This window comes from Drosophila kikkawai, chromosome 3R (assembly GCF_030179895.1).
Source record: "Drosophila kikkawai strain 14028-0561.14 chromosome 3R, DkikHiC1v2, whole genome shotgun sequence".
In the NCBI taxonomy this organism is placed as follows: Eukaryota; Metazoa; Arthropoda; class Insecta; order Diptera; family Drosophilidae; genus Drosophila; species Drosophila kikkawai.
Window position 1 is genome coordinate 17830305 of NC_091731.1, and position 25511 is coordinate 17855815.

At 43.4% G+C, this 25511-nt stretch overlaps 1 protein-coding gene across 8 annotated transcripts in view; it reads left to right on the forward strand.

The window, feature by feature from the left end:
• Positions 1 to 23302, forward strand: part of smash (smallish) — a 64348-nt gene extending 41046 nt beyond the window's left edge. For 3 of the 8 annotated variants that reach the window (XM_017175619.3, XM_017175620.3, XM_017175621.3), the window contains 10 exons: positions 3935 to 4319; positions 5448 to 5654; positions 7232 to 7374; positions 7549 to 7705; positions 8529 to 9809; positions 16739 to 17873; positions 18373 to 18749; positions 18805 to 19742; positions 19866 to 20074; positions 20749 to 21874. In XM_017175619.3, the coding sequence (XP_017031108.1) occupies positions 4212 to 4319; positions 5448 to 5654; positions 7232 to 7374; positions 7549 to 7705; positions 8529 to 9809; positions 16739 to 17873; positions 18373 to 18749; positions 18805 to 19742; positions 19866 to 20074; positions 20749 to 20933 (4740 nt within the window). In that variant the 5' untranslated portion in view covers positions 3935 to 4211 and the 3' untranslated portion in view covers positions 20934 to 21874. Of the gene's footprint in view, positions 1 to 3934; positions 4320 to 5447; positions 5655 to 7231; positions 7375 to 7548; positions 7706 to 8214; positions 8289 to 8528; positions 9810 to 13292; positions 13351 to 16738; positions 17874 to 18372; positions 18750 to 18804; positions 19743 to 19865; positions 20099 to 20336; positions 20482 to 20748; positions 21875 to 23113 lie in introns of those variants that run through there. The other 5 variants (XM_070286596.1, XM_070286595.1, XM_041774411.2 and 2 more) reach the window with 5 other exon arrangements.
• Positions 23303 to 25511: the final 2209 nt, after the last annotated feature.

Here is a 25511-nt window from a genome sequence, read left to right on the forward strand (position 1 = left end):
GCCCGCAGCCCCACCAGAGGGGGTGGTGGTGGTGCTGTTGGGAGGTGGCTTGGTGGGCTGGTGGGTTCGGCTTCGTGAGTGATGGCTGCACATCAGCGACCACAAAACAAACGGCGACACTTTCAATTCCACGCCTCGAGCTCGGATTCGGATAGTGAATCGGATTCGGGTTCGGGGAATGCAGATTGAAACGGGAACTTGGACCTACACAGAGAGAAATGTGTGAAAAATTTGACTTTTTTGAGGAAGAATCTAGGTTAAATCGGTGATTTCAAAGAGCCTTGAGCTAAAGATGATATATTTTATATGTAATTTAATCTCTATACCAATTGTATCCTTTATTAAAATCGGTTTTAAAATATTTTAAAAATGTTTGGAACCTTATCACAAAAGTTATATTCAAATTATTGATCGATTTAAATGCATTTTTCTCAGTGCTGCGGGCACTTTCTCGGTTCGCGCTTTGATTTGTTTTCTTCGGGTTTTCTTGCTTTATTTTTATGGCTTCTTTTGGCGCAACAATTTGAATGTCATTAGTGTCACTGGCCGGCAGCTAACAGAGCTTGACACCATCTCGTCTCCGCCACCCAGTGCCGAGTGCCCACTGCCCACTATCCTCCACCTCTAGTGGTATATTTTCCAGCGCCGACCCACTCCACCCACTCCACTGTGTGATTTTTCTTTTTCACACTTTTCAACGGCTGAAGCCCAACTTTAAGTTAAAGTCACGTTAATCATTTATTACAATGCCACTTTCCAGCTGGTCAGCTGTGCCCGCTGCTCCACTTTTGCCTTGGTTACCGAATCGCGGTTACTCGAAAGTGTCGCCGGCTCCATTTTAATGCACTCGCTCCGCTCAGCAGATCATTAGCGTAGAGTTGCTTATCTAAGCGGCTGGCAACGGAGTACCTACAGTTATTATTTGCTTTCCCTGCGGACTCCGGGGAAAACAACACACAGGCCCGGCCCATTGTACTGCTCCATAATCTAGATTTTACTTGGCTGATAAGCTAATACGTTTGCCCCTCTTTAGATCGAAATCCCTGATAAATATTTAATTAGATATTTTGCTTTTACAGAGCGTTCTGCTTATTGTTTGTCCGTCGTCTTTCAAGTAACAAGCACACAATGGTCTTCTCTTCCAGAGCCACAGATATCTGTTTGTTTTCGCATTAGACGCTGGCAAACACGCGGAGCAAAGAAGCTTCTTGTTGTGATAGAGTGCCTGTAATATGCTGATCCAGCAAGATCTCATCTCGAGATGGGGCCAAGGATGGGTCTGATAATAGTTTAAAAATATTTGCAAATACTTAGGGTTTGTTTTTTGGTATAAACAAGAATTTGAGAACTTAAAAAAAACCACTAATTATTATTAGTTTATGGAGTGTTTCATCAATATGCTTAGATGAGTTGAAACGTGCCATTATGCTAAAGCTTAAGATTGTTTTGTCTTGACCTTGTTCAACACAAACAGAAGTCTTCTTGGACCATCAAAAAACCTAGCCACTTTTTGTGACTATCAACTAATAGTTCCCTAATTCAATTTTTACATTTTAATACTTGGTTCTTTACAAAATAATAGATACTTCCAGGCCAAGATCCCTCAAAGCCTTGCCCTTGTTTGCCGCTAAAACACAACTCTGTACGAATCGTTGAGGCTTGGAGCTTTTCTTTGACGTCGGCAATCGGCGGCTTTGAAGTGGCTCTAACCGCTGCTGCTGCTAATTAGCTAAAACACAGACCCAAAGTCAACGGCAAAGAGACAATTGCGAGGCATTTACGCAAAGAATTCCCCCTCTCTGCAAATATCTCTCACTCTTTCTCGGTTCTCGAGACTCTGCCATCATCATAGTCGCCATTTCATCAATTAATTCAGCGCCTGGGCCCCTACGAAACACATCTTGATACAATTTATAACTGAAAGCCGACAAAACGGGGCTGGGGTTACTGCTAAGACATATCCATCTAATGTTACCGCCTCGACTTGAGTCGCGATCTTGGCTCGCGTCTGGTCTCGCGATTGGCGCCATTGAGATAAGCTGCGACGCCGATTTTTTTAGAGCCATTTTATCTAATTATCATTTTGCTTGCTTAATAATTATTGCTAATGCGTCGAGACTCGGAGGCAAGCAAAGCCACGCTTGGGAAAGTCGGTGGGTTTTTATTTTTATGTAAAAGGTAAAGCCAAGCTCTGGCTTTCTGTTTAATTTAAATTATTGCAATTTTCTGCTGACGTCGTCGTTGGCCTGGTCATTAAAGTTATCCATTGAAGTTGTTGGCTTGTTGTCGCCGTGTTTTTTTTGTCATTAGGCTAGCAGAAAACACTAAAAGAAAATAGTGAGAATACTTAGCTAAGTTTAAATATTTAAATGCATTTTTGTAAGGGCTTTATAGACGACCTTTTTAAGTTAACCAAATAATTCTAGTTAATAGAATATTTAAAGTTTAAGCTTAAAAGATTTCAAATTAATTTTATAAAATTTCTTTCTACATTTTTGAAGCATTTTCCCACCGTGTATAGACATTGCAGCCGTTGCAGTGGGTTAAAACCTCCGGGCACATAGTTAATTATTACAATTTGAAAGTTTTGCTTTAATTGTTGCTGGCTCTCAGTTAAAGTTATCTGTTGGATCTAATGCCTGCGTTGTTTGTTGTTCACTGCATTTTCTATGCAAATTAGCAAATCTACAACATCAACAACAACGACTAGTGCTCAGCATCGGAGATCACAGCCCATGTTGATTAGCCTCGTGCCATCTTGAGTCTTTTGCGCCGACGAGTCTTCTATCTCGAGTGCCTGTCTTCGCCACTCAACACGACGGGAGTGTTGAAAAATGTTGGCATATTTGTGTTGATCAAATTTGACAGAGAGATCTTAAAATGTAATCATGATCTTTGTGGCAATTCAGGCGAATCAGGAGTTTTGCGACCAAACGTTGGTTAATTACAAATTGATGTTACTATTTCGTATCCCAACTGAAAACTCAGCTTCAACTGCAGATAATTTATCAAGACTCCAGGAGAACTCTTTCCTAATGATCAGCTCAAGTTTCGATTTGTTGTTTGCTTTCCATAATACAGGAAGCCATGGGCATACCTAATACTTATCAGCTGTCATATTAACCTCATAATTACGACAGATACAGGTCCGAGCGCTCTTCCTCCCGACGGCAGTAGCCCGCCTTTCCCGCAACCTTTTGAACCCACTGTCGAGGAAAGACTCAAAGTAGCATGCAGCGTTGCATTCACAAAAATTAATAAACAAGCTCGATTACAAGCTGGGGAAGCATGCCAGAATACTTAATAGTTATTAATTAGTAGTAGGGAATGAAAAGCGTAGCAAAACGATCAAAAAATACCGGGTCACATGGAGTGAATGGAGGGCAGGAAAAATGGGGAAAACTTACGGAATGGGAAGAGTCGTAGGCAGACAGATGGATGACGAACGATGCGGATGACTGTGTGGATGGATGGCGATGGGGTTGGGGATGTAAGATGTACACGATGACGATGATGACTGTGGCAGAAGTTTATAAGATTGACCCGCATACCAGCGTGTGGGACCCAGGCAAGTGGATGCGGCAGCCAGAGCTAGAGCTATGGCACTGCTAGCGGCAGAGGCAGAGCCACATCCACTCAGACACAAGTTGCACAATTAGATAAAGCCTCTTATGGATGCACTTTGATGAATGTTAATTGAACTCCACGCTGTACTTTTCGAGCATTGTTCAGCTGGCAGTTGAGGAAATGCCAGAGACTTTTCCACAGATCCTTCACGGATCTGCCATGCCAGAAACTGGCTCAGCTAAACACCGACACCTGTCCATGGGGTCGGGGTTGATGGCTGCCAGGTGAATCCGGCACTCAAGTTCCAACAGCTTTTTTAATAATATGCGTTCAAGGTACTCAATGATGTGTTTCTGTTATCTTGCAGCTAATGAAATCGGACACCTCCGTGGCCCCCGCCCGATGTGCGTGGGTGGTGGCGCATCGCATCTGAGTAGGAATCAATTCTCGAGCGCGGAGACATGCTGAGCCAGTGATTAGGGGCCGAAGAACCCGCGTAGGAGTCCGCTGCCATGTGAGCAGAGCCCATCTCTCACCTCATCTCAGTCCGAAGCACACAAGAAGCCCAAACGGGAAGTTACGGAGAGCGCCAGCGCCAGGCGACAGTTGCCCAGAGACAGGTTGCAGTAACATTCAACACCAGAATGGAGGCCACCGAACAGGATGTCATGCTGGAGGGCAGCGAAGACCTCATGTCCACATCGGCCACGTCCACAAATGGTAGCGACACAAACGGTTGCGGCAAGAAATCGGTGAGTTAAAGGCCTAGGCTTAAGATTTATTGGGGTTCTCTTGGCAGAGGGTTAAGTATGTATATTTAAATATATAGAGCGAATATCACTTTACAAAGAGACTGATTGAGAAGTGAGTGGTTATTCTCTCTCTCTGTTTTTTAAACTAAGTTTTCACTTTTTGGCTGAGTGCTTTAAGGGCCTGTTTTCCTAGAAAGAACACTCTTGGGGCTTGGGTTTCCACATCGAAGTTCTGAGTTCCAGACGGTTTTTGTTGACGGAAGTATTTGCGGAGAATGAGCTATGGATGGGTGGCCAAGCCTCGCTTGACTTTTGCTACGCTGAGTTATAGACCACTTACAGACATGAATACTCGTACTTACATAGCTTAGGTACATACATATGTGGGTGGGTTGGTGGGTCAAAGCACTTGAAATACGGCTGAAAACCTCTGAAGCCAACAGTTGAAAAGTAAAAGCACACAATAGATGAAAGCGGAAAGTAATAGAACAGAAAAAGAACATAAAATTTTGAAAGTGCCTCGTAGGCTGTTCAAAATGTTTGGGAAAGAGAGTGGGAATAAACACTTAAACCTATTCCAAGTTCGAGCTAACTCAGTTCCAGTTTACAACGCAGTAAATCAAACAAATGGCGTAAAACAGTTTAAAATGGGGCCTTATTTTCCGAACTTCTCGTAAATATTACTCTGACTCATCGCCAGAGCTTACATAAACTTTCGAATATTGTAAATATTTCGCCAAAACAAATCACTTAAGGACCCAAGGTTTTCCTTGGCTTGGCTGAAGTATTTAGCCAATCAGAATGTCCATATAAGTCGTCGCTGAATATTTTATGCAATTAAAGGCAGTTCAAGGCAACAGTGCCAGCAGTTCGCCTGCCAGCTTAATAAGCAAAATACTTAATAGGATTTAAGAGCACATATAGGCACAGGCTGCCCACACACACTTGGTAAATATGGAAGCAATAACAATGACTCTCCACACCCTGGACATCGGACTGCTGACATTTGCATTTGACTCTCGATCTCGATCTTGATTCCCTCTCTGCCTCTCGCCAGGCTCCAACTCCATTCAATTGAAAGCAATTCATGCTAATTACAAATTTTATTGCATTTATCGTTAATTGCAGTCCGCAACCTCGCCAGATCCCACATCGTACGTGGCCAAGGCGCGAGTGACGCGTCCCACGCCGCCAGCCCCCTCGAAGAATCCGATGCAGTTCGTCCAGATCAAGCCCTGCAACCTATACCAGACCGCTCAGCAGCAGCTGAAGAAGGCCGAGGAGGTCAAGAAGCTGAAGGAGGTGAAGAAGGAGGAGCCCGAGGAGTGGCAGAACGTAAGTCCGGATCATATATCACACCGATCCGAGAGAGAAACTCCCACTCGATCGCAAAGGCGTGACAAATTTGTAAATGCTTAGACGGGGTATTTGTATACCCTGATATTAAGTAGTTTTCTTGTACATAACAGGGTCGAAAGAAAGTCAAATTTTTAATAATTAATTATTACTTCATGGGGCAAAAAATGCCTAGAGTTTAGATTCTTTAGCATTTCTAAATATTACCCATTTTTATGATACTTAAAGGTTACAAGTTTGTATATATATATATTGAAAGGATCAGAACCTCCATCGATAAAGCCATATAACAATCGAGATTAGTTGTATTTTAGAGGGTATTACGATGTCCTAACCATCAAGCTGGCCGCCTCCTTTCCTGTTTGGTTTTCACTGGCCTCTGAAAAGTTATCGCCGCGGCCAAAACTAAAGCGAAACCACTTGGGCATGGCACATGGCACACGGCTCTAGTTGTGGCCGCTCCAGTTTCCAGTGCACGTCGCTCCGTTAGCGGACAAAAAAAGATATTGCATTGCATAATCACAACTATTACATTTTGTTGATAGTTTTTTTTTTACCCCCGCTTCTATTTTCTTTGCACAGCTCTGTGTGCTGTGTGTCTTACATGCAAATTTGACGCTGCCATAACCCCGGCGAAATGCTGCCTTTGACGTGACTGTACCACCCAACTCATTACCTAATCAGCAATTGCGATGCAATCGTTGCATTTGAAGTGGTCGACCAATGTCTATCGCAATTTCATATGTTCCCAGACATAACTTTTGTGCCAAAAAACAAAACACAACGAAAAGCAAACCCTCTTAAAATGCGTAGAGCGTTTTCAAACTGGGTGACTGCGAGTCTTTTCGATGGGAAAGGAAGTCGAAAATGTCGGTTTCATGGTCTTAAAATGTGTAAATGGCTTCTTCTGTTTTTTGCCAAAGATTGTTAATCACCGAACGGGGAAGAAGACATTTTTATACAGAACTGCAGATCGATAAAACAAACAAAGCTGGCCACCGGAAGCTCTCACAACTGTTAAGCAAACGAGGAAATAAAAGAACACCGATATGATTGATAATAAGGCAGACGTTAGTCATAAAAACACTACCCAGCAGATATAGAGTCAGTCGGGTTTATTAATGAAATTATCAGAAGAATTCACCATAGATTATAGCAAAATCTCCCGGTTAAATCTAAACAATAGCACATCTCTCTGAGTCATGCAAAATGTAACCCAAAATTCTTGATTGGAAGTCGAGCAGTCGTGGCAGTCGAAAATGAGCGAAGTTCACGCGCCTCGGAAACATTTCACCTTTGTCACGTAGTTCCGCAGCTACAGCGTCGCGTCAAAACTTTTTAATTGCCATCAAAAGAAACTTTTTCTCTCCACTTCCACAATGCGAATAATATAGCGACAATTTTTACACTTACACGTCTGCCCATTCGATGTTTTCTATACTAACTTTCGCTACCTTTTTTCTGCCCCAAAACAAAACACGACCCACAATGCGAACCGAACGAACCGGTGACAAACAACAAACAATAAATAATAACCGGCGAACACACAAAAACAGAACCTTGACAATTGGAAATCGTCAAGGCGAAAACGTGTCGAGCACATCATCGATCGTGTGGTGGAGACGAAGAAGCTCGAGCTGGAGGAGCATGATCGCATGCGGCGGAAATCGAAGACATTCACCGAAATGATGGAGGAGAGGCAAGTACAATATCCGAAATTTGTCCGAGTCCGAATTAAATCCTTAAAAAGGGAGAGTCATTAAAACTATAACCGCTAAACTCCAATAATAACATTATATCCTTAACTGTGTCTTTCCTGTTAGAAATATATATTTTAAATGATTTTTTTAACCCAATTCTTATCCTTCAACAGGGCCGAAAGGGGCGGACCTCGGGGCCGTGCCAAGCTGGCTTCCCTGGCCGTCTACAATGAGGATGAAACGAATGATCTGAGCGACCTGGGGATCGGGACGAGCAGTGCCAGCGGCAAGAGCAGCCTGTCCGAGGATTACGACAATAATAGTGTTATGGTGAGTACAAGCCAAGTACCGCGGAATGGGGGTCAATGTAACACCCAAGATCATTAGCACGATTTCCACTCTCTCAGTCCGTTTCTTGGCCATTTTGTTTCATCTCCTGTGAGCTCTTGTCGCAGCGTTTATAAGCAATTACAACAAATTAACAATTAAATCTAATTTACCATCGTTTCGCCGCTAAATCCAAAGCTTTCAATTGGCCAATGCAATGAAGCCTCGTTGGAAAGTGTTCGGGCTGCCAGCAAAGCGATGCGACGCGGGCTAATAAACACAAATGGTTTATTAATCGAATGCGCGCACAAGCAACGCCACAATAAAATCATAATCATAAATAATAAACAATAAGCGTCGAGCAGCAACGGAGATTGGGATTGAAATTGAAATTGAGCGAAAGATTGAGCTCCGGATTGAGCAATTAGACGCGCTTGTCGCCAGGCCGTAAAATGTAGTGCCGTAAAATGTGGAAAATTTATGTTAGTTCATGGCCTCACGGGACCCCCTAGGAATGGGTTTTAGTGTCAAAAGATCGGAAAGAATCTCAGTCTAGAAAGGGAAATTAACTGGGGGAAAAATGAAAGTAAAATAAGAGGCAGACAAAGCTTGAGGAAGGGCAAATAATTGTTACCAAAAGTGAGAGAAATAGCGAGAGATAGAGTCGTAAATGACTTTTAAGTCTTTAAAATAATAAATATAAGAATATTTCTAAAAGAATCTCTTGAATTTAATTAGTATATCATCAGTTTTGGGCCATTACTCGCTCCTTCCACTAATCACTTCTTACATTGCAATCTAATCTCAAACTTTGTTCCTTCCGCAGAGTGACAATGCCGCCGAGCTGGACAAGGCCATTGGCGCCGCTGGTTCTGGGGCTGCGGGAGCAGCTTCCCGCAACGTGGACGAGCAGCAAAATCACATCAACCGCAACGGCAGCAATGGCAACCACAACAACGGAGTGGCCGTTGGCCAGGCGAGCACATCGAATGCCTCCAAGGCAGCAGGCAGAGAGTACATCTCCTCGCCGGGATACGACACATCCTCCAGCACGGCGCCAGCCAGCTCTCCGGATCCCTGTGAATACACCTACGAGGGAGCGATCCAGGACTACAAGCAGCGGGTTCAAAGGGCCAGCAGCAATGGCAATGCCAATGCCAATGGCAAGGTGAACGGTGAACCCATCGCATATCCCACCCGGCGTGGCTCCAAGATTGAGGACCGTCTTAGCGGCTTCGAGGTGACCTCGCCCAGCGACACGCAGGAGGGCGTCGAAAAACAGAAAGTGGATGTACCCAAGGTGGACATCTCGAAGCGCAAGGAAATCTTCGAGCAGGCCAAGTCGAGTAGCTCTCACGGAGCTGCCTCTGCTGCTCCCAAAGTGGTGCTGCGGGATCGCCTGACGAATGGCAACGGCGGAGCCCCGGCTGGCTTCAAGCCGGAGGTAAAGCGTCTCTCGGGCGACATCTCCAGCATTCGAGATCGGATGCAGAGTCTCGAGCAGCAGCGCAACGCCTTCAATTCCAGCAAGAGTGTGGATGTGCCGGTGCCGCCACTCAAGCAGCGCTTGAACAGCCTGCAGCAGTCCGTTACCAAAGAGGAGCAGAAGAAGCCGCCGCTGGTGGCCCTCATCGATGCCCGCCAGCTGGAGATCATGAGAGGAGAGGAGGAACGGATGCGTCAGCAGCAGCAGCAGAAGAAGGAGCAGCATCTCGCCCAGCACCAGACAACGGTGGCCTCTCCGCCGACGGCAGCTCCACCAGCTCTGATCATAGAGGAGCCGCCGGCAACATCCGCCAACGATGACAGCGGCATCCAGGAGGACACCAGTGAGGAGCTGCAGCAGCAGCAGCAGCAACTCAATGCGGCCATCGCCGCCTTGGCCCTCGAGGAGCGTCAGCTGGAGGAGGCTGCCAATGCGGTCAACCAGATCGAGGCGGAGTTTGACGAGCTGACCGATCTGAATCCATCGCCATTGCCACCGTCGCCGGCTCGACCCGCGGCTCAGACCTCGTCTTCGTCACCGTCGTCGTCGTCAGCTGCTTCAGCTCCAATTCAAGCGGCCAATCAGGCGGCAGCTCCTCCATTGCGGGACATGGAATTTAGTGTAAGTTCTACTAACAATTTTATCGAATCCGCTAAGATAAGTCCTTGTGATGATGTAGTAGCTGCTTCAGCGGTGTCGGTGTCCAAATCTGGCCCCACTCCCACTCCCAATCCCAATCCAAATCCGAATCCCAATTGTAACTTGCGTAGAAAGCCCTCCAATGAAATGGTCCATCATCGCAACTTGCTTAAAATGTTCAAGGAAACCTTTCAAAACGACGACGATCTGAAAGAGGTCGGGGAGCCGGTCACCTCGCCGGGTCAGTTTACCCAGATCTTTGACTTTACCAAGCAGTCACCAATAAATCCCCCGGCACCTTCACCACCTATATCCATACCACAACCACAGTCAATACCAATACCAGCACCTTCGAGCCCGATTCCCACCCAAATACCGCGTCCCCTTGGCAAGCCGCCCATGTCTCCAAAGTCGGTGAGATTAGCCGCAAGTCCCAGGGCTGCTCCTGTTAGCTCACCTCCAAGCTCCGGGTCCACGCCTCAGCAATTTAGCATCAATGGTCGCGTGGAGATTTTCAACTCAAGGCAGCTGGACAAGCCACCAACGCCACCAGCTCCGCCCAAGAGATCGGTGAGGATTGAGCAGCCAGTTGCCAAGGAGGTGGCTACTCCTCCGCCAGAGGTGGTGATGTGTGCGCCTCCCATGACCATTGTTCATCCCGATGAACTACCGAAACCAAACACGGTGAAGGCCCTGTCCAACTGCTTCAGTCAGGGTGATTCCACCCCTGTTACCTCGCCCATTATGTCGCCCAAGCCTCTGCCCAGGAGCCGCATTCCCCAGATCACACCACCGTCTTCTCCGAAGCCCTCGAAGCGAGCTCAGATAGAGCTGCCCTCGCTGGACGTGGTAGATCGCAGCTCCGGGGACTATGCACCTGTGGTGTGTCAGACCAAGGCGATAGTGCACTCTCCACCGAAGAAGGTGAATTCGCCTCAGGCCACCAAATCGCTGGATCCTCTCGCCCCGAACGATTCACTGTACCTGCACACGTCTTCACCGTGTGAGATGCCAGCCCTCAAGGCCTGCTCCCCGAACGAGTCCAGTCTGTTCAAGATGGTCTCCTCGCGTCCCACTTCTCCCTCTGTGGAGATTGCCCTGTGCCAGCAGTTCCTGGACAGAGAGGCACCCAAGGACCTGCAGATGGCAGAAGAGGATCTTAAGCGACTGGAGCAGCTGGCTGTTAAGGAGACGCCCTGTGATAGAATCGATGTGACCAAATCACCGCTGCCCAGCACGGGCTACCAGAATGTCACCGAAGACCTGGTAAAGAAGTGTGACGGAAAGAAAGAGTCCCAAGTGGCCAGGGAAGAGCGGCAGCAGCTGGAGGAGGAGCCCAGCCAGGAGGACATCGCCTTGTGTGCCGGATTACTCGATTGCTTGGCCCCGGCCCAGGAGCCCGTCTGCGACAGCATCGATGTGAAAAAGTCCCCAGTGCCGGCCACTGGCTTCCAGGACATCAGCGAAGAGGAGGTGAAGCGGTGTGATAGATCCAGCAAGAATTCCGTGATCATGAACAGGCCCAGCTCTCCGATCGGTAGTGCCCGGGCCGCCCACTCCAAGGCCTTGATGGACACTTGCGAGCAGATTATAGCGGAGGAGCGCCTGGCAAGCAGTCAAATGATGAAGACCTCGCTGCCGGAGACGGTCGAATCGAAGCCCTCGACTCCTTTAATGGGTCGCAGGTCCAAGATACCCATACCCAAGCCCTGCTGTATTTCGGCCTCTGGAACTGACTCCATAAGCCGAGCGGGCTACGCTCCCACTGCTACGCCTTCGGAAGCCGTGGAGCAGCCGCTGATAGCGCGCACCCACCTGGTGGAGACCGAGATCAAGGTGAAGGAGATATCCCCGCCCGGTTCGCCCAAGCCACTGCGGGAGAACCCATCCTCGCCTGCACCGCCACCTGTCAAGGAAAAGAAGACTAAGAACATATTTGACTTCCTGCGCAGGAACTTTGGTCACCACGAGGAGCCGCAGCCGCATCCCACGCTGAACGAAACCCTCGAGAAGAAGGTGGTGTTGACCAGCACCAAGAGCGGCGTGGATGTGGTCAATGCCGACGAGTTTGTCCGCGTGGACAACTCCAAGTTCTATGTGGCCAGCGAAGAGGAGGATGAGCCGGCGCCACCGCCCCTCCCAAAGACTCCGGCGCCCGTGAACATTGAGATACGCAAGAAGATCACCACGGACGAGATCCTGGAAAACACCACGGAGCAGGCGCTGACCCAGGAGATCAGCGACTTGCTGGACGACGAGATCATGAAGCTGGAGGCAGCAGGAGCCGCCGCTCTAACGAAGTAGATTTCGGAAGAAGGAAGCCCCGCAGGATCTGAAAGATCTTAAAAGCGGAGCTGTGGCTGCTCTCTCGGATGATATGTGATCTCTCCGCTGAACTAACTGAACCGACTGCACCCCATGACCTAATGGCTCTCTAGATATTCGGGGATTATGCAATATTAGACACAAAATTCAACCGAACTTGAACATTTTGCAACCGAAAACAACGAATGAAAACGTTCATCGAATTTATTTTTTACACAAAAGAATATTTATTTAACCCTGGTTTTTGTTTTATTTTCCAATCGACTTTTGATTATTCGATTTATGTTCGACATTTTGTTATGGGCTCAAGCTACGTAAGCTACAGTTTTTCTTTATCCTAATATTATTATATCTATACTAAACCCAATTTATATGTATAAAACCAAATTTGATTTTATGTAAAGAGAAATGTCAAACATATGTTTTATGGTTATATATTTTATACACAAACATACACACAAAAACTAAAAAGAAAACACACGAAGATCGAAACCGATTCGCGCTAATACACAAAAAAGATAATTAGAAACCTCAAAAGCATACCAAATAATATATAAACGAGGGAACAATATTATATAAATACAAATGAGATATAATTGTTGTGCTATTTTATGAATAAACCTAAACTAAAATCGAAAACAAACTGGAGCTGCAATTTAAAAAACAATAAGAAAAGGAAGAAACTACATTTTTTTACATGCCGCTTGTGTAAATTTACGCTTAACCGAGACGCAAACGCTTGCACTGCTTGACGGGCGTTGTAGAATTACATTACATTACATTGTATGTAAAAATAATGAAATACGATCTATCATATCGTATCCATCAGGCTGCAATGAGTTTAGTTTCTTGGCTAGAAGAAGAGTCACCCCAAGGAAAAAAGGACGAAACGAAGGACCGATCGCTCTCCCCTTGTCTAAATAATCCATACCCGGCCATCTATCCCTCCTGGAATCCCCAAAACCTATTGCCAGAGGTTGAGGCTACCTAGTTAAGGCTTTATTTCCATCATAACTATAGTGCTATCTCTGATCTGATTCATCCACTGTCATAACTCGTATGTCTCTCTTACATGCCTTGCGCTCTCGTTTGTTGGCTAAATAATGTAAATATGATCTATCTATATATATATTAATGCAGTTGCATAGTTTACACGCTTACTGCCAGCAAAAGTTGTTGCAAGTATACAATTTCCGAGGTAAGCGGCTCTCTCTATCTCTCAATCCCCCTGACCTGTGTGCCCTTTTGTGTTCCTGTTGCGTTCAATTCCTTTTGTTTGCTTCGTTTCTGTAATGTTTTAATTGGTTTTTTCGTAGCCCGTACTCGTTGTGTTTCCGTTCTAAGTTGCATTGCATGTTGTAGCCGAGTTTTACCCACTTAGCACCTATTTAAAATGCCAAAAGTCATCCATCCATCCGCCTAGTGGGGTTTCCCGGGTTCAGATTCAGCGCCGCCCTGCATACTTTGGGGGGCTTGGCGACGGGTGTCCATCAACCCCCATCTACAGACCCTGGAGAGTGCTGTCTCCGCAGTTTTTCCGCCCCATATACATATATTCTTTCGTACGTTTCTTTATCTAAGCGAATCGCTTGGATCGATTCGGCCGCCTACGCTGTCAGTCTGCTTTAAGCCCTCATCGGGCCTGGTTCGTTCGTAAAAACACAGTGTCGTATATACGGATCTATATACCTAATGCAAGACCTCCGTGGCTTATCTTTATAGTGCCCAATAACAATAATAATATAATCGGTGCAAATAATTCGCAAAAGAGGGGATACACGGACGGTCCCCTGCTATCTAGAGATATAAATCGATTGCAGCGCTCCAGTTCGCTGAGTTCTTTCGATCGTAAAGCATTGGTGAGCGGCCAGTTTTAGACCACTATTTGAAGTGCTTCCCCTGGAATTTATACAAGTTTTTCTTGGAATCTCTTGAGACTTTTTTGATAACCGGAAACAGTTGATAACATTTTGCGTAGGTATTTATTTTTTGAGGTTTCCTTATCGATGGGGTTTCCTCGTGAGACTTGGGAATATTATTAAAAATAGCAAATTTGGCAACTGCATAATCAGTTGTTCTTGAACTCCGTACAGTCGCCTCTTAATTTTTGTGATTTTTAATTTTAATTTCCAAGTAAGGTAGAAGAGAATCCTTTTCGAATCTATAATTAATATTGAGATAATCATGTTATCTTATTTCGTATAAAATTGTGTCGAATATATCATGAATATATATATATATCATGAATATTATTCAATTATTTTCTATACCCTTGCAGGGTATTATAATTTCAGTCAGAAGCTAGTAACGCAGTGGAATCACTAAACTAAATTAGAACAGCTCTCCAAATTTAAATTAATACATTTTTGTCTTATTGGCAAGAGTATACAAATATCGGCTTACCGAAGTTAGCTGTTCTTCTAGTCAAAGTGGTTTTAGTTACCTGGAAAAGTGTTCCACAACTAATGGTTATACCAATTTATTTTATATTTGCCAAGAGATTACCTGGGAATTAGCTTAACTTATCTGTTTTATTTTTGCACATACACTGCGCGTCACCAGATTAGCGCCCCCCTTGGTGTTCGCGTTTGAAGTGAAATATTATCAAAACTATTAAAGATTGAACTGTACAATTATTATCCAATATAATTCGATTAATTCTCTAAATAAAAACATATATTAGAAGCCAGTTGGTATTTGCATAGAATTGTATTAAATTAAAAACTAAAGAAACACGTTTATTTGGAAGAAAAAACTGCGTCATCAGATTAGCGCCCCCAAAATATAAATTTAAACATCTTTCTTAACTTGCTGAGCACAGCAACCATTTTTTTTTTGCTGTTGAATTAAACATTTTTCTTCAATTTGACATACAATATGGGCAGAGGAACAATCTTATCTTCGGAGGAAAAATCGAAAATCGAAGCGTTTAATGAATGTGGACTTTCTCTTCACAAAATCGTCGAAAAAACGAGAAGACATCGCAAAACCATTGCAAATTTTCTTCAAAATAAGAAAAGCTATGGAAAAAATTACAAAGGAGGTAATAACAGTGTTATTAGTTCCGCAGATCGCAGTGCTATACTCCGAGAGGCGTGCAACTCCCACGACTCGACCGCCAAAATAATAGAAAAAACTAGTGTTAAGACAATAAAATCGACTTTTTTAAAGGTGATCAAGAAAGCTGACCCTTTAAAGTAGCTAAAACTAAAAAAAAAAACCACCCCTTAACCAAGTGCGAACAGAAATCCGCCTAAAGTTTGCTCACACGCATATGACATGATCCAATGAGAGGCATAACGTCGTATTTTCAGACGAAAAAAATGTAACCTAGGGGGTCCTGACGGATATAATTATTATTTCCACTATTTACGCAAGGAAGAGCATCATCTGGATCGCTTACATAGTCGGGTTGGAGGAGTAATGGTATGGGGAGCCATATCCTATTACGGCAACTGCGAACTGCAGTTTTTAACCCCAAAGATGAACGCGGAAAATTACAATTGCGTTCTAAAAACTGCATTTCCCGTTTTTAAAAACTTATTTGGAAATCTGAAATAGCATTTTCAGCTCGACTAAGCCCCAATCCACAGAGCCCGGTCCGTAAAACTATGGATTCAAAAGGAAAATCTCAGTGTCCTGGAGTGGCGCCCATACTCCCCAGACCTGAACATAATAGAAAACGTCTGGGGATGGTTAGCTAGGAGGGTGGCAAGCAATATGCTACCAAGGAGGATTTAATTCACAGTATAAAACAGGCCTGGACAACAATAACGTTGGAATATCTCAAAAACTTGTATGACTCTCTCCCCAATCGAGTTTGTGAAGTCCTTGTAAACAAGGGAGGGACAACCCATTATTAAATTTCCTTAAAAATGCTTAAACTTAAACATAAAATTGTTAAAGATAGTATTTTGTAAGAACTTCATCAAAAAAAGTTAAGTTAATGTGGGTGGCGCTAATCTGATGACGCAGTTTTTTCTCCAAATAAACGTGTTTCTTTAGTTTTTAATTTAATACAATTCTATGCAAATACCAACTGGCTTCTAATATATGTTTTTATTTAGAGAATTAATTGAATTATATTGGATAATAATTGTACAGTTCAATCTTTAATAGTTTTGATAATATTTCACTTCAAACGCGAACACCAAGGGGGGCGCTAATCTGGTGACGCGCAGTGTATGTACATATATAGGTATTCCTAATCCCTGAAAGTTACAGATAGTCGTTACTCGCCATTGCTATCGCCCTTCCAGCTGCTTTGGATGAAAAGTATACCTCTGTTCGTTTTGTAAAATATTCTGCTGCAAGCCCCACTTTAGCAATTAATTTGAATTGCGTTTCCGTTCTCGTCTTTCCCCAGTAAATGTTTGATTGAATTTCGTTTGTTTAATTTAATTTTGTTTATCTTTAGTTGATTTTTTCCTTTTTGATTTGCAAGCCAGCATTTTTCTTGTGTAAACTAACTGAAATTCATGCGATCCATGCGCGTTCTTCTCTCTTTCTCTCTCTGTCACGCACGATGCTTTCGATGCTTTCTCGCTCGCTCGCCATGCCACGCCCACCTCATACCGCCCCCACAGATCAACGAAGCTCTTGAATTGGCGCTCGAGGCAATCGATCGCGAGACGACACCCAGGCCAATGGACAAGGCGCAGCAACTGGCAGAGAAACCGGAGGAGGAGGAGGAGGAGCACCACAACGAGAAGCAACAGGAGGATTCGAAGCAGGAGCCAAAGTCGGAGCCTGAACAGGGGGGAACACACACAGAGGGTGGGGGGGATATGCCAAATAAAACCGACGAGCAGAAGCAGGGGGAACGAGAGCCCATCTATGAGAATGTCAGCTCGACTATATCTATGCACGAAGTAGATAATGAACAGATAGCAACGATGACGATAACCACACAGACCCAGGCGGCGACGCGTAGGAGTCACAGGAGAAGCATTCCAAATAACCAAACCAGCAACAGCAACAATAACGAGAATAATCAAAACACTAATCAAACCAACAGCAACAGCAACAACAGCAATCAGAGCGAGAACAACCCAGCAGCAGCAGCAGCAACGGCAACAGCACCACCACTAGCCCCCATTGTGCCACCAACAGCATCGGCGGCGGCGGGTGAAGCAGAGCCCTACTATCAAGTGCCCAAGGCCACGGAGCCCTACTACGATGCCCCCAAGCATTTGCGACCCGTTCCCGTCTACGAGAACATCGAGATCTTCTACTCCGGCCTGGAAATCAGTCAAGGATCGGCGCTACCACCCGTGGGCCTGATGGAGCCGCCTAAGGAGAAACCACCGCCGCCGCCCACCGAAAGTCCGCCGCCAGTTCCAGTTCGCGACAGTCGAGTCGATGAGCTGGATGGCTTGGACAGCAGTCTGGGGCATAACACCGACACCTGGTCGTCGGATAATACCTACGAGACCATATCCAACGGCACACGCCGGCAGCTGCAGGGACAGCTGCTGGAACCTGCCCAGCCATCTCCGCCCATCAAGCGGATGAACTCCACCAAGCGGATCAAGAAGGAGCTGCGCAACAAGCGCTCCAGTTTCCTTGGCATCGAGACCGACGGCGATCTTGATGACATGGAGAGTTATCTGGAGCTGACGGTGGCCCCGCCGCCGGATATGGCGCAGCTCCTGCAGGAAGAGCGTCGACTGGAGAAGCAGCTGTACATCAAGGCGGGACTGTGCGACAGTTCGGACACGGGTGAGTCCCATACCATGGTCTCTAAGTATAGTATTGAGCGGTCGAATGGGAGAGGAAAACCGATACCAAAAGCCAATAGGGCATAAAAACGAAAGACAGAGCAAATCACAAGTAGAGAAGGGGCAGCAGGTGACGGGAGGTGGAGCATGGAAGGTGCCAGGGGTTGGCCCCCAGCTGCCCCCGCGAGGTTAAGTATAAATAATCCGTTTAGTGTGCGTGGCCCAGGGAGCTATGACAGCTTGGGCTCGGATGCTTCCCCATTTGGGTTCTTGAACTGCCACACGGATGCCACTAGATGGAAAGAGCTTGCTTGAAAATCATTAGATATATTCTTAGATCAATATTTTATTTAGAATGATCTCATTGAATTTTAAAATATATTCGATTGTATTTCGATTAATTAAATAATATTTTCTAAATTATCAATGGGTAATCCTTCCAAAGAGTGGCAATTTCTTTCGTCTAATCCCCATATTTCCCACATTATCCCCTACCCCAGGCGATAGCCGCGACTCGGGCGTTTCGGAGAACCACTCGCGCCAGAGCAGCGAGCACTACACCAACTCCTCAGAGGAGAACGATACGCAGTCGGAGGCCACACCGCCACCGCTGCCTCCGCCGCCGGCTACCACGCATCTGGGCGAGGTGATTTACCAGAACGAAAACCTACTGCTGGCGGCACAGACACCTCTACTCCAGACGGTCAAAGGTAACTCGGCCGAATCCTGGACAGAATCGGCAACGGCGGCTGCGGCGGCCACTCAATCGCTGAGCGAAGCCACTGCAACGGCCAATGCTAAGATGCAGTCCATCGAGGAGAAGATACGGGAGCAGGGCGAGGTGTTGCGTGTGGAGCGAGAACTTCTGCACTTTTCGGTGAGTAAAATGACCTGATTTTGATTACCAAAATATATATGTATCTACACCACAGCAGGAGGAACTGAAGCGGCAGCGTGAGAATCTTCTGCTGCGCGAAAACCTGGCACGTCGGGAGCTGCAACATGGGGCAAAGATGCTGATGTCAAACAACCGTCGTTCCCTGCAGGATTTGCACCATGGCCTGGGCATTGGCAATGGGATGCTGAGCGCCTTCCAACCACCGCCGCCGCCACAGCACCACCAGCAGCCACTACACCCGACGCATCCGCAGCAGATCTACGCCAACGTGCCACAGCAGCAGCAACAGCAGCAGCAGCAGAAGGCGGCGCTGTATGCTTATCACCAGATGGACACGGACTACCGCAAGTCCATGTCGGATCTAAACGAGTTCTCCAACCGCCTAATGTTGCCGCCAACGCCGCCCACAAAGCCATTACGAGCAATGCACATAGCCGCCGCCAATGGTCACGGCCTGGAGCCCGACTATGCGGTTAGTACGAGGCAGCGACAACCGCCAGTTCCTTATGGCGGCTCCCTGGTGAAGATCGCTGGGGCTCCCATGGGCCCGCGACTATCCGGTCCCGGTTATCCCGTTCAGGCCTCAGCGGCGGCTGCCTACCACCACCAATCGGCCCAGAATCTGAGCAATATGTCGCGGAATACATTGCTCGCCCTGAGTGCCACGCCCAAGCCCAAATACACAGACGGTTGGGTGCAGGTGCAGCAGCGGAAGAGCTACGACAGCAACTTGGCCAACGATCCGGCCTGGCTCTCCGCCCAGCAGCAGAAGCGCAAGTCCATGCCGGACTATGGCGGAGCCGTCTACAACAACAACCACTGGCTTTTGCAGGAGGCGGAGCAGCGACGCATTGATCAGCTTAACCGGCGATCGATGCCGGCCAGCAAGTCGAATGGAAAGCCCTTGCCCGACTCCATCATCCAGACGCTGACGGAACGCGTTCAGAGCAAGGGCATTGGCGAACGAAAACGGTGAGAATATTTTTCTTAGTTTTTGGTTGTACTTTTTCTTTAAAAGTCTTATTTTAAGAGACACAATAATATAATATATTTCTAGTTAATTAAAATTCTTCAACTTAATATTTTTCCCAATAGCTTTGATGGTAATGGAAACTATAGCCAGGTCAATGGCAACACCAACAATGGCTATCAGCAGCAACCGCATCAGCAGCAGCAGCAGCAACCGCAGCATCCGCAGAAGACCAACAGCAGCAGCAACAACAACAACAACAGCAATGGCAGCCAGGAGAAGGTGCTCAGCGTCAGTGGCAAAAAGAAGTGCTCCCATTGCGGGGACGAACTAGGTAAACTTTGCTACTACGTTGGTTGTGAGTGTTGTGGTTATTCTTCTATCTCCCGTCACCCCCGACTCTCATCAAGCATTCTTGGTAACATTTTCTAGGCTTGTGAATCACAAGAATAACACACACTCAGACTCACTAGCCTCATAATTTGGTATCTCAAGTGTTGGTCATTAAAAGGCTCCCTCCTCTTCCTGATCTTTCTGAATTCCTCATAAACTAAAGGTGTTATATTTCTCTATTCGTACGTACATGTCTGTGACAGATCTGGGCTGCACCCACGACAACTGTCGACAAGTGCACAAAGCACTCAAATATATTGTTTGGGTGTGATTAAACAATTTTAAAACTAATATTTAATAAAAACAATATTTATAATTAACAAAGACTTGATAAGGATAAATGACTACTTAAAACTAAGCGAAATCTAAAGAGTTAAGGTATATATTAATTATGGCGGATCGATATTTGTTTAGAGTTCTTGTTTTTCATGTTTGCTTAAGAAATTTCATAATTGTTTAGATGGTTTAATTAACGTTTAACTTAATACTAGATATCATTAAAAATAGTTAATTGGTTAGTTTTCTTGTGTTACTTCCTCTAAACACCTAAGCAAATCGATCCACCTAAACTGTTTTTATTCTTAAAAAATAATATCCATCACTTACTTTCTACAGGTCGCGGTGCTGCCATGATCATCGAGTCGCTGCTGCTGTTCTACCACATCAACTGCTTCAAGTGCTGCGTCTGCCATGTGCAACTGGGCGATGGCCTCAATGGAACCGACGTCCGGGTGCGGAACCACAAGCTGCACTGCCAGAACTGCTATTCCAGCGACGAGTTCAAGTTCAGCTGCGTCTAGGAGTTACAGCTGGCGAATGTTGTTGTTCTTGTTCTTGTTGCTATTGCAGCAAATTGATTGTTGTTGTTGTACTAGTAATATATAGACACTAACTACAGACGCGTAATTCGTATGTTCAGATATGCATATACAGTACATAGATATATCCATGTTGAGAACAAAGTCAAATGCAAAACGTTTCAGATTAGTGTTAATTAATCGCTTCAATATAAGTATGCAATTTTTTGAATGTCTTTGCATTGCTTTTTGACTCCGATTTTAACGTTTTTTATATACGACGATATATTCTACATGTTTGAAAATCCGACGTTAAAGCTAAGCTCTCTACAGTTTTATGCCAAGTCAAAGTCAAATTTCAAAATGCAATTGCAATTTATTGTGTGTTTGAAAATTATATAAGACAAAAATAAAAACAAAAAAAAAGTTCTTTGAACGTTGTTAAAATTTTGAAATTGTATATTGCCTACATAGATATATCTACAGACAAACGAGTTGTACATTAATTTTCCGACCAATGCGCTGACGTATTTCTATTCGCATTCGGTGTCTTCTAATTCTGAAGTTTCTATGTACTATCAGTTTCTTTACACGCCCCAGCCCACGTAGAATACCTAACGACGTATCCAATGTACCTAAAGTTATATACAAAAATACCCATGCACACGCAACACACTAACATAAGTACATATTATTATATACATACTATATACATACTAAACGAGATATGCATATAACGTGAAAGATTTCATTTCTAATTGTCGTTATTCTTATTTATTGTAATTAAGCATATGAATCAAAATCATGGATATTCTATATACACTTCTTGGATTTTATGATTAACTTTTAAACTTGATTGGTATATGAAAAATATTTCTGTAAAAATACAAAGAAACGATTTGAATTTCGCTTAGTTTTATAATAAAGTATTTAAAAGAACAAAATAATAATTGTTTCATTCTTTTGTCTGCCATGTTTTAGTTTCCTCAAAGTGGAAAAATAATGGTTACTATACGTGCGGGCAAAATTTAAATAGTTATGGTCTGGGGACCGTCGATATCTTCGCCATTCTATTCTTTCATGTCATTATTTACTTTCCCAATATTTTATATTTTCAACTTTTATCAGAAACTTGAACAAGAAAGGAAGCTAACTTCGGCAAGCCAAAGTTTGTATACCCTTGCAGGAATCAGGAACCGGAATTTTAAATCTTCATAACAAAGCCAAAAAGGCATTAATTTCAATTCAGAAAGCGATTTTGTGTTAGTTTTAAGTAGTTTAAAAAATCTGCATACTGAATTTTTAATTATCAGAAATAAAATTTTTTGTCAATTTTTGAGAATTTTAATGATGTAACCCCTTATAAAATTTTGAGAGAAATGAAAAAAAAATGTTCCTTCCGGACATAGCTAGAAAGAATCGCCTGTTGGCCCTGATCAAGAATAGATATGATTTATAGGGTCGGAAATGGCTTCTTCACTAAATAAAACCTAAAATACCCTTCAAGAATACTAGAAATATTTGAATTCTTAAAATCGATATTTTCCGATATATCTTATATTTTTTTTTTGAAAAAAATTTAACATAATATAGTTAAAATGAAAAAAGCATCAGATTCAATTCGGAAATTTTCCTTTGCTAGTTGTTCTAGCTTAAAAAGTCTCCATTATGTGAGGAATAGTACTTAATGAAATTTCCCCAAGCATAATTTAACCCATATTTCCTATATATGATATATGTAGTTGTCTGATTCATATAATTTTCATTCAGAATGCTCCTTGGAATATATACATATAACAAGAAAGGAAGCTAACTTCGGCACGCCGAAGTTTGTATACCCTGCAGATTGGTTTCGATGTTTATATTATAGTTTTAAATGCTGAAAACACTCACAAAACAGAGTTTCATTAAATTTTACCTATACTTATTATATTTACAGTTTGACAGTTTCAGTTTTACACTCCCAGCTTTACATATTTTATACATTTACCGATCGCTTTTATGGCAGCTATATGATATAGTTGTCCGATTTTTATAAAATTTATACCAGAATTCTAGAATCAATCGGAAAGCTGTTCTGCATTGGGATTTCTGCGCTTCACAAAACTGCTTACTCAGTTTTTCTTAAAAACTTATCTATAATTTTATTTAATTTTACATAGCTTTATTTCTTATATTTACAGCACTCCAATAGCAAAAACGAGAGCGTGCGCAGGGATTTGGGAAGCACAAGTTCATCAAGTTCATTGTAATTGTTGATTGATGATCATCTGATCGGCAGAGGTGAAGCTGGAGGAGCGAGCAGCTGGGATGACAGATCTCAACCCGATGGCAGTGGAGGACGGTGATCGGATCTTGGGTCCGGGCTAATTAAAACCCTGCAGGAGGCGTAAATAATTCAAATATTTATAAATGCAATTTAAATATGTAAATGTAATTGATGGAACACACAAATATGAATCAATAAAAGATGGTGAAATCAAAGTGCAATTTTTTTGTGAAGGCGGCATTTATTCGGGATCGTTTGGGGAAAAATCTAATTATTTTCAAAGCAAAATCTAAATTTTTAAATTTGTTTTCTGAATTTTAAACATTTTTTTCGGATGTTTTACAATTCTTCTAAATTTTTAAAAAAATTTTCTAAATATTAAAATTTTTCTGAGTTTTAAAATTTTTTTTCTGAATTTTTAACATATTGTAGATTTTTTATATTTATTTAAGAATTTTTTTAGAATTAAACAAATTTTTTTTTAATATTTTAACTGCCAAATTTGAATTTGAATTTAACTGCCAAATTTGAATTTGAATTTAACGACGATCAGTTTCAGTGTGCCCAGGTGCAGTTGTAAAATAACACCTAAATTTGGATTCAAAAGGTTTGAGTCTCCGCTAACTTGCGCAGGCTCCAAAATGGTTTGGAACTTGGACATTTTATAACACTTTATACCAGTTTTCAGCTGCTTGCTGCTGATTTCTGTTCGCCTGTTACCCCAATTTGGGAAACGGGCAATTTGCATGGAAATGTTCGGAAATTGGGATGGTCTGCTGTAGGGATGTTGTTGTAAAACAGTTGTTGTTGCCATAAGATGTTGTTGTCGCCAACAAATAGGTATAAATGCATAAAATGAAATATAACAGTTTATACCAATTATTATTTTTGCCCAAAAGTTTTTATAACAGTTTATACCAGATTTCAGTGGCTTGCTGCTGGTTTCTGTTCGCCTGTTACCCCAGTTTGGAAAGCGGCCAAATCGAATGAAAAGTTTTGCTCACTTGTATCAGAGATGCTCATCTGCATCAGTGATGCTCATCTAGCTATTTTGCATTATTGGGACAAAATGGAATCTCACTAACTGCCAGTGATGCTCATCTAGCTATTTTGCATTATTGGGACAAAATGGCATCTCACTAACTGCCAGTGATGCTCATCTAGCTATTTTGCATTATTGGGACAAAATGGCATCTCACTAACTGCCAGTGATGCTCATCTAGCTATTTTGCATTATTGGGACAAAATGGAATCTCACTAACTGCCAGTGATGCTCATCTAGCTATTTTGCATTATTGGGACAAAATGGCATCTCACTAACTGCCAGTGATGCTCATCTAGCTATTTTGCATTATTGGGACAAAATGGCATCTCACTAACTGCCAGTGATGCTCATCTAGCTATTTTGCATTATTGGGACAAAATGGCATCTCACTAACTGCCAGTGATGCTCATCTAGCTATTTTGCATTATTGGGACAAAATGGAATCTCACTAACTGCCAGTGATGCTCATCTAGCTATTTTGCATTATTGGGACAAAATGGCATCTCACTAACTACCAGTGATGCTCATCTAGCTATTTTGCATTATTGGGACAAAATGGAATCTCACTAACTGCCAGTGATGCTCATCTAGCTATTTTGCATTATTGGGACAAAATGGCATCTCACTAACTACCAGTGATGCTCATCTAGCTATTTTGCATTATTGGGACAAAATGGAATCTCTCTAACTGCCAGTGATGCTCATCTAGCTATTTTGCATTATTGGGACAAAATGGCATCTCACTAACTGCCAGTGATGCTCATCTAGCTATTTTGCATTATTGGGACAAAATGGAATCTCACTAACTGCCAGTGATGCTCTTCTAGCTATTTTGCATTATTGGGATAAAATGCATCTCTAACTGCCAGTGATGCTGATCTAGCAATTTTGCAATATTTGATGTTTTTCCATTGTCCACCGCAAGAATACCCGGCAAGGAAATAAAAATGTTGTTAGTGTAATAAACAGATGAAAAATATTAATTTATTTCATTAAAATGTATAAAATTTCCCATGGTGCTTAGGTAAATTATTAAAAAAAAACTTTGTGGCATACTTCTAGGCGGCTTTTAAACTAAATTTTCATAAAAATTCATTTGATTTTGATGAAGCAACGATATAAGTATGAAAATTATATACATTTAAATAATAGAAGTTATACTATCTTTTCCAAATAGTCGTTTGTTTTATAAACCCGTATGCTAGACTATTGTTGCGTTCTCCTTATCAAGGAAATCCTTTTCCATACTTGAAGAAAATACAAACAG